The following is a 12,381-nucleotide window of genomic DNA, read 5'->3' on the forward strand; positions in this document are numbered from 1 at the left end:
GATTCCCACAAATCCTGCAAACTCCATGCAGCACTCCCCTGCATTGACCAAGGCTTGTTGGTGGTCCCGCTGACCAATGACCCCTCTGCACTTTGGCTACCAGCATGGGACAGCTCGTGGACTACCCTTAGGATCTTCCTGCATTGCCTGGACTCCGCAGCTGCCCTTCTTCGTCCACCATCCTACAGGAAAGCATCACCAAGAATGGTGGACATTGCCGTCTTGCACCGCCTGGGCACCTCTGGGTGCTCTGTCCCCTCTCTCCTTAGGTCCTCTTCTTCCAGAATCCACTCCTGGGTTCCACCATCCTGGTCCACGAGTCATGACATAAGCTGGACAACTGAGGTCCCCGTTGACTTCAACAGGAGGTTCTGACAAGACTTCACCCCTGTGCACCTGGGCTCCCTGGTGTAGGTACTCGACTGTTCTGGGTATCCATGGGTGGGACACTATCCAATCTCCCTTGTCCCAACAGGTTTCCTCTGGGTCCTCTGGGAAGGGTCCTGAAACACAAAACTCCAACCGCGACTTTGCCATGTTAGCTTATGGACAATGACCAGAGATTTCTACTCTGCACACAGGTGCCTGGCGAATCCTACCTACTTGCCTTTGGGGTTTTAGTACTTCCCCCAGTCCTAAAGGCCCTTGGGTGGTAATGTCGGTTGGAGGTGAGTTTCGCATTCTCTTTTTTTAGTACACGGTATGCTCTCTTCACACACATCCCCCAACCCTCCTCCCTCCCCCCCCCGTTAAGGACCAATGTTTTTTTATACCAAAGTTAGTTCTAGAGTGTGTGGTTCTTTCCTGTATGTACTTTACTGACTGACCTGTGTGGTATTCGCAAACGCTTTTCACACTCTTGGATAAGCCTTAGCTGCTCTCCACAGCTACCCCTTTCTAGAGCCACCTACACTCTCACTAATGGTTGCCTGGACTCAGTACAGGGTGCCTCACCTATAGGAGTACACCATATACTGAGCCAGCCTCCTACAAACCTCATTTGAAAAGACCCAAAGGCCAGCCAATCAAACAGCACCCTTTAGAACCTTCACCACAGAGGCTCCAGTCTCTCATATTTTCTACTGTATGTCATGTGAAGAGAGTCTCCATGAGCTGTGCTCAGATTTCTACTTTTTCATCAACCTTCAGGAAGATTTACTTCAGGATAAAATTTCTACATATATCCTAGGCAGTATTCTGACTAACCATCATGTCAGAGCCCACCAACAAAAGGATTATTTAGACCTTTTGGAAAAAATGGGAAACTAAGGCTTCATTCGGAAGACCCACATCAAGACTGCATCCACTGCTTGCATCCACACCACAAGGTGAGAGACCGCAAAATTAGTTTTACTTCTTCGCAAAAGACACTAAAAACCGAGAGGGTAGGCTTCTAAAATGTCTGCAGAAGCTGAACTCCATGATGATCCTTTATCAGAAGAGGACACTGATCAATCCATCCTCACAGACTAAAATCCACAAATAGGAGTAGATATCCTCATAAAATGCCTCCAGAAGCACCAAAATAGATGTTTAAGAAGACAGACCACAGATCTTCAGGGCGCTCCAAAAAATCTAAGAAATCTACATTTAAAAAGTGATTTTTCTGACCCTACCACTCCTTCAGACAAAGAAACTCACCTAAAGAAAGTGTCTAAATCCCTACTGCCTATGAAAAAGTCACTTAAATTGACTTCCACCTCAAAATCAGGTTCCTCATCGACGAGAGAGCTGTCAGTGACTTCCCTGTCGACAGCAGCAGCAACAGTGACAACTTTTACAATGATTTTCACCACTGCATCTTCACCTATGATCCTCTCTTTGTGATGGCATAGATGATCATAACCTCAGAAATCATGTCCGTGAAGAAGGCAAAGTTGCACCAGACCTCAAGTCCATCGTCATCAGCACCACGGTCAACATCTGTACCAGCTCAATTGGCAAAGACAGCAGTGGCACCGTCAATGAGCACACCACAGACAGCAGCCCTGTTGACGAGAGCCCCATCAACTGCAACTCTGGCGATGAGAACATTGCCAATGGCAGCATCGTCTACAGCAGTGCAGTCTACGACACTGACGGTGAAACAACCATCAAGAACGGAACAGCTTATCGAAATAGAACCGTCTATGGCAATGACAGCAAAACCGTTGAAAAGGCCATTATTTTTTTCTTTATAAAAAATAAGTAAAGCTTTTGCGGGCTCGTACAAGGTCTCTCCCTGCTCATTTCCTGGACTATGAGGAATTGGAGAATGAGGGCCTCTTTGGATTAGCCCACAGCCCAGCTGAACTTCTTGGGAAGTGCCAAGATGACAGAGTATTATGAACACCAAACTTATGCACCAGAACCACCAACCAAGCATTATGAGGAGGAATACGTAGGGTATAGACACAAAGACCAGTCCGTGCACATGCCTTTATCGTTCATTCAAGGTTTGCAATATATGCTGCAGGACTACAACAAAAGATTCCCGGGCTCCATACCTGCTGTGCCCCCTCATCACCAGTCCATTCTCCTCACATCCCCACGCCGGTTCCACGCTCATCACATGTAGTGACTGCACCAACTTCTCCACTGCGCACACTCGCTGATACCTTTTCTGATCCTCCAGCACATGATGCACCTTCCATGGATGACAGGAAGGAAGGTGAAATGAGAGACATGGCCTCAATCCCAAACGAATGGGATGATTACTTGATATCAACTCCATCCTCTCCACAACCTCCACCTGTTAATGCCTGAACAGATAACATGGATGGTTTTCATGATCTTACGAAGAGGGCATGAAAGAGATTCCAACTTCCTTTGTCCACAAAACAGTTGCATTGCTTCCGCAAAGACTTTAAAAAGCCCACAAAGAAAACAATAAGAGCCATCCCATTGTAGATTTTTTTTTTTCTGGGATGAGGGTATCAAGGTAATAAAGAATCCAGCAACAGTTTCAGCAGTCCTACTCCGACTCGATAAAAAATAGAAAGCACCAGAGGATTTTCCCACCTGTTTAATTGATCAGCCTAAGGCAGACTTTGTGATCTCGCAGGTGGCTCATTGTTGATCCAACTACACACCACCAGATAAAGATGGATGTTGTCTCAACAATATTGGGAAGCTCTTTTCATCCATGGCTGCTACCACAGTTAAAGCTGCAAACTCATTGGCAATTCTAGGTCACTACGATTGCCAAATGTGAACAGACATTGCTCCATATATCAATCTATTATCAGAGGATGCCAAGGAGGAAGGCAGAAAAAGCCTCCTGGAAGGAGAAAGAACATCTTCCGAAGTTATTGACTGTGCCATTGATATTTTCCTCGACTGGCTTTAGACCACTGCCAGGAGCAGCTGTCCTCAGAAGACATGGCTGACATAAGGTCACATCCTTCCGCCCAGAAACACAAAGCAAGCTACTTTATATGCCCTACGATGGGGAAACACTCTTCAGATGTAGACGACGTCCTTCAGACTATAAAAGCTGACTCAGACACTGCCAAGTCTTTTAATACACTGCAAATTAAGAGACAGCCCTTTCGGGGAGCTAGGGGCAGAGATGTTTTTTCCTATTGAAGGCTCTGCCAATCTTACACACAATATAAACAATACCAGAGCAACTATTGTCCCCAGTATTCTCAGAAACAGAACAGATCACCACCTTCAGCAGGCCTACAAGCATATACACCTCAAGGAAAACCGCCCTGCAGAAGAAGAGACACTTCCAGGAAGCTGTTGCTTTTTAAGGGTGCCAGATACCCCCCACAATTCACAACTCCTCCTCGGGGTCGAATTTCCAATTACCTTCAACAGTGGTCCCTCATAACATCACTAGAATTCATACAGTGCCCACCAAATGTTCTCCAACTTCCCATCTCAAGCAAATACTACTCTGTGTCAACCATGCTGAAAAAGCAAGTAGTAGAGGATGTCTCATAGACTCACACAGGAATCAGTTTCTATTCTCGCTTCATCGTCATCAGGAAAAAGTCAGGAGACTGGTGCCCCATTTTAAATCTTCAGAGGCACAACAAATATTTACGAAGACAGTACTTCCGCAAGGTTACCCTCCAGGATGTGCTGCATCTTCTCAATCAAGGTGATCACATGATGACTATCGATCTCCAGGATGTGTACTTCCACTTTCCAATTCACCCAGATCACCAGTTTACAATTGCTGGCAACCCTTAGCAGTTCAGGGTATTGCCATTCAGATTGAAATCAGCACTGCATATTTTCATCAAATGTCTCCCTCCAGTGGCAGCCTGTCTCGGGCAACCGGAAGTCAAGGTATTTCCAAACCTGGACGCCTGGCTCATAAAGGATCCCACTTCTCTGCAAAGATCAATGGACAATAAGACATGTTTCTCTCTATTCAACAGTCTGGGCTTCACAATCAACATACAGAAATCTCATCTCACCCACACAACATTCCTAACCTTATTAGGGGCACTACTAAATACCGTCAAGACAAAAACTTTTGCCTTGCAAGAAAGGCAGACAAAAATTCGAAAACTAGCATGCAGACTAAAACAAAAAAGGCTGTCTAACTGTACATGTCATTCCTTGGCATGCTCTTTTCTTTCATTCCTCTAATACCAAATTGCCAACTCCACATGCGTCCACTACAAGAAGAGTTGGATAGGCAATGGCTTCAAACACAAGGGTCATTTTGACATTCAGATTACTCCAACCATGATCACAACCATGCGTTGGTGGGAACAGAAAACAAACATCGCCAAAGGTCTAACGTTCCTAGCACTGGTTTCGGACAATGTAAACAACACACGCTTCTGTGGAAGACTGGTGTGTCCATCTCCAGGACCTAACAATCAGTGGCAAGTGAAATGTTCTCCAAAAGAAGATGCACATCAATCTTCTGAAGCTCATAGCAATAACTCTGCCCTTGGTCTCTTTTCTTCTCAAAAGTGTGAACTCATCCATTCTGATACGAACGGGCAATACTTCTATGATGTATTACATAAACAAGCAAGGGGTACTCGTTCACCAGAGCTTTCACTACAAGCACAGGAAATATGGAAGTTGGATGTATAACACCAAATTATGCTCAAAGTGGAACATGTCCCTTGTAGAACAAAATAAGTTACATACTTGTAACTGTAGTTCTCCAGTGTTGGTATCTTTCATAGATTCACATGCGACCCACCCTCCTCCCCATAGAGACTTTACTTTTTTGTAATTCGGATTTTATCACACTTGTGCTGGAAAATCTGAGACTGGAGACTCTGGTGAGAATTCTAAAGGGTGCAGTCGCCTGATAGAACAGACTTACCTTTTTTAATGAGGTTAATAAGCTAATAAAGTGAATGTAATTTAACATTGACTTCTATGTAGGTTTTTCTCTACTGCATTCTGTTATACTGTGGAACTCCCACTTTGACGATGGGAAATGATTCAAGCATGTGAATCTGTGAAAGAAACAAATACTAGAGAACTACAGTAAAGTAAGTAGCTTATTTTCTTTGTGATAATTAGGCATTTCGCTTATGGTACCAAACATAATTAGCAGCAGTGGGCATCCCTGGGTATTGGGGTTCTGCCCTATAATAACATGGATAATTTGCATTACAGAATTAGGAATCCATTAACTTTTTAAAAATACTGCTTTAATGTTGTTCAAAATCGTAATTACAGGAGAAGTAATGGTGCTCGTCTGACCACATCTGTTCTCCGATTCAGAAACATCTAAACTATCAAAATTACCTGGAAGCTTCCCAAAACATAGTTTGCTATTACAAGACCTTCTCTCTCATCTGTGAATTCAAGTACTGTTTTATGGGATGCACAAAATAGAAGCCAGGATGCACGTCTTTTCCCTTGTGATAATTCATGCTTTTTGTCTCACTATTGCATATATATCTATTCTGTTTTGTTTTGCAGGAGATTCACAAAGAGGGTGTATGTATCTCTGCCAAGTGAAGAGGTAAGTGTGCCTTGTTGGGTGAATCTGCTACCCATTTGTGACCTTTTTGTTGGCTTCTTCTTTTAATTCTCAAAGTGCATAGGAAAAGGAACATACTTCCTGCGTGGTTACAGTGGCTTTGTGACAGCTCTGTCCAGCCACACCATTAGTAAATATGATCTGACATGCTTTGTGATGCCAGTCTAGTCTATCTACAGCATACATGCCACTGGTGGCCTTGCTATTTCAAATAAGGGTATTATCAAACAGGGTATTTTACTTATTTGTCAGTCTTATTTATCAGAGTGCAAAACCTGTCTATTTGTGTCTTTATCCTTGGAAAACACGTCTAGTTTACATAGAAAAATATAAAGAAAGATGCACCAAAAACTGCCCAAAGGTGCATTACATGTATTGTTGTGAAGGTGGTTGTTATTTTGTAACTAGTATTTGTACCATCAATGGAATACTGAGATTGTTGCAACCATTCTGAAGAATTACAAAGTAGGTGTTTATTAAATGTTAGTGGCTGCCAGCATTTTGAGCTTCACATGATAATCTAGTGAATGTAGAAGTCTGGTTGCATAGAGATATGCATATATAGTTGTTTTTTGCTCTCCATTCCAAACCTAACTCCAGTTCCTCCTCTCAACGCAGACCTTGTACATCGTAAGTGATGTTTGGTGGGATGCTCGACCTACAAAGCTGCTTGAGTGTCATTTTACTTGCCCCCAGTACACCAAGTGCAGTTTCCACACCTGTCACCATGTTTTCTGCAGTCTTTCTCCTCACTACGGGTACTGAGACTCCCTTGGGTGCGGTATAAAGCTTTAGTGCTAGAGTTCATACACACTGAGAACTTTAGCTCAAAGGGAACCACATGTATGCTGAAAAAAATAATGGTATAAGCATTCATTGAGGAGGTGCATCATGGCGAATTTGAGGGACCACCGGAGGCCATTGCCCCTAGCAACACTAACTGGCTGAGCGGTGTGCCAGGATTTTGAGGAGTAATATTTGTTTTAACAAATTTTAATAGCTCTTTTCTGATGACTAGATCTTTTCACATCTTCCTGATGTTTTGAAATCTTTTTTCAGGCATCAAACATTTCTTCAGCAATGATTCTCCAGCACTACAATTTCTATCTAGATGTTATGTTGTTGGAATATATAGGCATCAACAGACATGCTCGTGTCTGTCCCTGTTTTTTTCACAACTCATGAATGAAGTCAAATACCATAGTCTAAACGGAATCCCACTGCGTTTCCTAGCGCATCCCTTAACAGGGAATCGTAGAGTTCAGCGCTGTGGACGATATGATTAGGCCATTTTCTGACTTGGTCGGTGATGAACCTGATAGGTTAAAGCAGATCCTAAAACGGGGCCTTAATTCTCTGGGAAAGGCTATCATGCTGCCTCGGCATGCTTGGATGAGTACTACTGGATTTTTTAGGAATATTCCAGCTACATTCATTAACCTACCCGTTGACGGAAAGTGGCTGGTCAGAGCAAAAGCAGATTCCTATTTGGAATATTTCAAAAGCAGCTGGGCCACGGCTAGTGCCCTGTGTGCGGTCTCCCTAGCTCAGCAATTGCACCAACAATAACTGAGTGAATTGGTTATTCTCTCCACAGTCTCAACAAAGGCAGCTGTCACATCCTGTCCGAATACAACAGCAGTTACCACTTTTGTTTGAGGCAGGTGATGCCATCAGCAGATCCAGTCCTCCTCACCATCCTGCGGCTCTTCAGGTCCTAAACCCCTTTAACTCCTCCCCTCTTGCCCCAGCTGTGACTCCTTTCCTCTCTGACATCTTCTAGTGGATGGCAGGCTCTCCCCTTATGTCACCAATTGGGAGGTGATCATGAGGGGCTGCTAGGTCCTAGAGGTAATCCACCATGATTACACTGTTTGCTTCCTTTCCTCCTCTCCACACCACACACCTTCCTCACAGCGTGCTGTCTTGATCCTTCCAGTTTTACACATGATAGGACTCAAGGCCTTGCACATCCTATTGATGCCTCATGCCAAATGGTAGTTGAAGCTTCTCACTCCTACTGGTATCTGAGACAGCAGTTGCATCAACATCAGGGAAGCCTTTCAGCTCAGGTGCATATCTTCCACTTTGTGCAGCTAGACCCGAGCTGGTGGATGTACCCCTCCATTCACTTGATGGGCCACCGATTCAGCCCCCCATGAAGGCTCATGCTACCATAATCAATAATGACTATGAACTGCTGGTCTAGGGTGCCCATCAAGGCAACATTCAGTCGTATGCTTTTGCTACACTACAGAGCAGTATTTGCATAAAAATGTGCCCTATTTGCTGGCTTTAAGTTTTGGCTTTTTGTCTCAGGAAGCAATCTCCAGATTCCTTTGGTGAACATCACAACCTGTCCACTGCATCAACGAAAAGTATGGTGTGCAGTTGTGGTCCCCATGTTGGAATGCAGTTTTTCTAAGGAAGTGGACACACCAACATGGTATTATCATTAGTGGTTTATATTTCCTGCTCTCTCAATATGAGAGTGGTTGTTCTCAGTCTCACTGGAGGACCACAAATGGAAGCTATGCCCTGAAATGACAGAGGCTATCTTCTCCAGGTTAGGACTTAAATTTGTGGATCTTTATGCCACAGACAAGAACAGGAAGTGTATTCAGCTTTGTGCCGTGCACTTCCCTCTGGATGGTTGCCTTGGGTATGCCTTCATACTTATCAGAATTGCCACACTTTTTTCTACTTCAGTCCAAGCATTAAAAAAAAGTGTAGAAGTATTGAGCGCTGCTCACACTGATGACTACAGAATGAATGAGGAGGGTCTAAGTACCCCAATCTTTTGGCACTCAGCATTGTCTCCTTTTCCCTTCCTGCCAGACAGACCTGCTTTCCCAGCAGTGTGGCCAGGTCCTCCACCCCAGGTCCAGACACTACGGCTGCATGTGTGGAGATTGATTATCCTTTTGTCTTCCTGATGAGGTTGTGGGCATCTTCTTGGGAGGCTAAAAAGCTGCTACTAAATCCATCAATGCAGTGTTGTGAGTCTGTCTTATCCTTTTAATTCTCACCTGTCCGACATATTGAGAGTTGCAGTGTCCCTAGTACAGCGGGAACTTGTGGTGGCTAAAGTTTAAATGTACCTGGCATCACTGTCTACATTTATGTGTCTTTATTACTGTCTCTGTTTAAATTGCTGCTAGAGGCACAATTTTTAAAGGTTTGCTTTACTTTATTGCACCTACTCAATTTATTGTTCCTCAGAGGGATTTGAATCTTGCATTGACTTACTTTATCCCATCTCTGTTTGTTCTGATGCACTGTTGCCATGTTCGAATTCCTAGTTTAAAAACAGTTCTAAATATCATTCTGTTGGTGGTAATTACCTACGCTTATAGGATAAGAGAACGTCCATCCTTCTCAGTTTGTCAAACGTTCACTGTTTTTTATTTTATCTGAGTAAGTTGACCCTTTGCACCTACCCATCCTTCTTACCCACAGTGGATTCAACATTTCATGCGGGCCTGTAATTTCCATTTTGCTGGATTACTCCCAGCTGAGCAAGAGGAATGGCTGCATAGGCTGAAACTATTCCTACGGTGACATACTACATCGACTGCACATGGCAGGACAGTTGATGACCTGCTCTTTGTGGGCTACACTAGAGCTTTTTTTTTTTTTTTTTTTTTTTTTTTTTGGGGTAGCAAACTTTGCTATGCCCCTGCTAGCAAAGAGCCTCCAGGAGCATCTGTGTTCTTTCCACCAATGCTATGACTGCTTTCAGAACTTTTCCTAGAGGCACCCCAGTTCCTGACATCCATGCATACCTTTGTCAAGCAGTGCTACCTAATTTCGCAGGCACACTTTAACAAGTACTTTGCCTGAGCTGAGCTGAGTTGAATGATTTTCTTGGTCAACCAGCTCTAAATATCCATCTTTCCAGAGTCTTAATACTTTTGGACAAATTTACAATGCAGGTAATCCACATTCCTCCAGATCTGGAGAACTACAAATTGAACTTTCTCTGGACACAGCTACTTTAAAAATAGCTGATACCATATGTCTTTTATATGAGTTAAGTAGAAGTAATGGGGACACAATAGTTCTGGAATTGCTCCTTGAAACCCATTATTTTGGACAATTCAGCTGTTTTATATCATGAAGGCAGGCAGCAGGTAAATTGTAATACCATATATATATATATATATATATATATAAAAAAAATCGCCCACTACCCCTGACAAGGCGTCAAAGAGCTTTTTGGTAAGTAGCACCCTACTTCAGAACCCAAAAGAATTAGTATAGGGAAATATGAGAATGGTATTAGCATTGCTCAGGTCTTCTGCTTATAGTGCCATTAGATTGAGGATCCACAATATATCATGCGATTGTCAAACATCCTGGCATCAACAATGGCTGCTTTCACCCAGGTACAACCCTGGCATGCAAATATTTTCTCCACATTAAAAGATATACCTACTGACTAGCTTCTAATTATTGCTTTTAGTCAAAGGCTTAAATTAATTGATTCACCTCCCAAAAGTCCATCTGCCTTTTAGATCATGGATCACGGAACAAATACATTTAGCAGAAACAGCCAAGTAAATTAACCTGCTGGCTGCAGCTCATTTTCACACTCAGTAACATTGCATATTAGGCACCTTTTCCACATGTGTATCTGGAACTGTCACATGTTACATTCCTTTTTGAAATGGGCTCACTGTTTAACCAATTGAAGGTGTTTCCTTTTGACTCTGGGTTAGTTCTGATGGTATTCATACGTTTTCTCTCTGAAGCAGCAGCCCATCAGCTACATCAAAGGTTACTTAACCTTCCTCCCTACAGAGTTTTGACTGGTCAAACCACCTTAGAAATTGTAAGGATTTCTCCATAACCTGAAAAGTGTTCTCTGATACTTTGGAATTATTGTTTGTGAGAACGTCTGTGGAGACCCTCTGTGGGTGAGACATTGCCTGGTGCCTGTCAGATAGTGCATACGTTTAAAAGTGATCTAGGAACTTTATTTTTAAAAGTGTGGAAAAAGTTGCTTTCCTAGCCGCCTATATTTTCCTTCTGTGGTATTTTCTTCATTCTTGGTGCCCTTCCGCACATCTGTCATCTGCAGGATTGTTCCCAGTTTCAGGGTACTCAGCATCAAGGAATTAGGAAAAGAAGTTCACATTCTCTTATCTTTCACCTCTACCCCCCTCATTTATTTTATTGTTTCTTTTGGTAAAGCACTAATAACCACCCCCCGGTGCCTTCAGTACACTTTGAGGTGGGGATGCATATTAAGATTGGTGGGTAATATGATAGTACTTTGCAAAACTTGGTGATGTAGAGCCAGGTAGTCCATATAGAAAGGTGGGGTAGCAAGCACATATGGGATAAAAAGTATACAGAGCCTTAAAATTGAAATCCTGAAAGATAAGTTAAGGAAGCATACTCTTCTTAGGCGTAAGTTCATCCTGGGCTTCAGTGATCAAGGGAAAGTAAGACTAGAGGAGGACTGGTTTAGCCGGATTTCAAGGAGAGTATGTGTATTTAAGGATATTCTTAGATTGAAGTTATCCTCAGCAGTTAGAGACTTTCACAGTGAGAAGCCCAAAATATGGAAGGTTCAACCATGGTGTTTAATCTAGTTGGTCTGTACCCCGAAGACATCTGTTGGCAGACCTGAGATTTCTAGTCTGTCAGATCTGAACAGTTTTATGAGGTAGGTCAGAAATAGGCCAACAACCACTTTATGTACTAATCAGAGAGTTTTCACTGTCACACTTACTGATATTGGGAGCCATTTGAGGAATTTCAGGGCCAGAATAATGTGGTCATATTATATCAAACCATACAGCATGTGGGCTCCTTATTTTTTAAACCTAATATTTTAAGAGATGCATTATGAATGCCCATATGCAAACTGTGGCAGTAATAAAGCTCGGACATGAATAAGGCAAGGATTAGAAACATTATCTGAGAGCAGTCGCGGTAAAGGCAGGACCTCCTTCAGTGAATGGAGATTGTGGAAAGCTGTTTTGGAAATGTTTGGATGTGAATGATTATTCACTTTTAAAGACTACTCCCAGGGTATGAGCTTTAGACATGTAGATAGGGCCAAAGGGTTGGCAAAGGGCTCATGGATAGGATGTCAGTCTCATAATTGATGTAAATCCTTCTGCACCTAATAATGTTATGTTCGATTGCATCTGTCGCTGTAGATACGCATGTTTTGCAATAGCTCGCCATCTGGTGTTGGGCCGGAGTGTTACAAGTTGTTTTTCTTCGAAGAAGTCTTCACGGGACCGAGTGACTCCTCCTTTTGTGTCCATTGCGCATGGGCGTCGACTGAAGAACGCCGATGGAACGGACCCCGTTCCGTTTCTGTCCCAAATGCCACAACAAGTACCCCTATACAGACCAACACTTGGTCTGTAACCTGTGCCTGTCACCTGAGCACAGTGAAGACACCTGCG

General features: G+C 43.2%; 1 protein-coding gene across 4 annotated transcripts in view; it reads left to right on the forward strand.

Annotated features, from left to right (window-relative positions):
• SPAST (spastin) overlaps positions 1-12,381 on the forward strand; it is a 465,871-nt gene that overhangs the window by 339,105 nt on the left and 114,385 nt on the right. For all 4 annotated transcript variants that reach the window (XM_069235003.1, XM_069235001.1, XM_069235002.1 and 1 more), the window contains one exon: positions 5,893-5,935. In XM_069235003.1, coding sequence (XP_069091104.1) covers positions 5,893-5,935 — 43 coding nt within the window. The remainder of the gene's footprint in view (positions 1-5,892; positions 5,936-12,381) is intronic.

This window comes from Pleurodeles waltl, chromosome 5 (assembly GCF_031143425.1).
Source record: "Pleurodeles waltl isolate 20211129_DDA chromosome 5, aPleWal1.hap1.20221129, whole genome shotgun sequence".
Classification (NCBI taxonomy): domain Eukaryota; kingdom Metazoa; phylum Chordata; class Amphibia; order Caudata; family Salamandridae; genus Pleurodeles; species Pleurodeles waltl.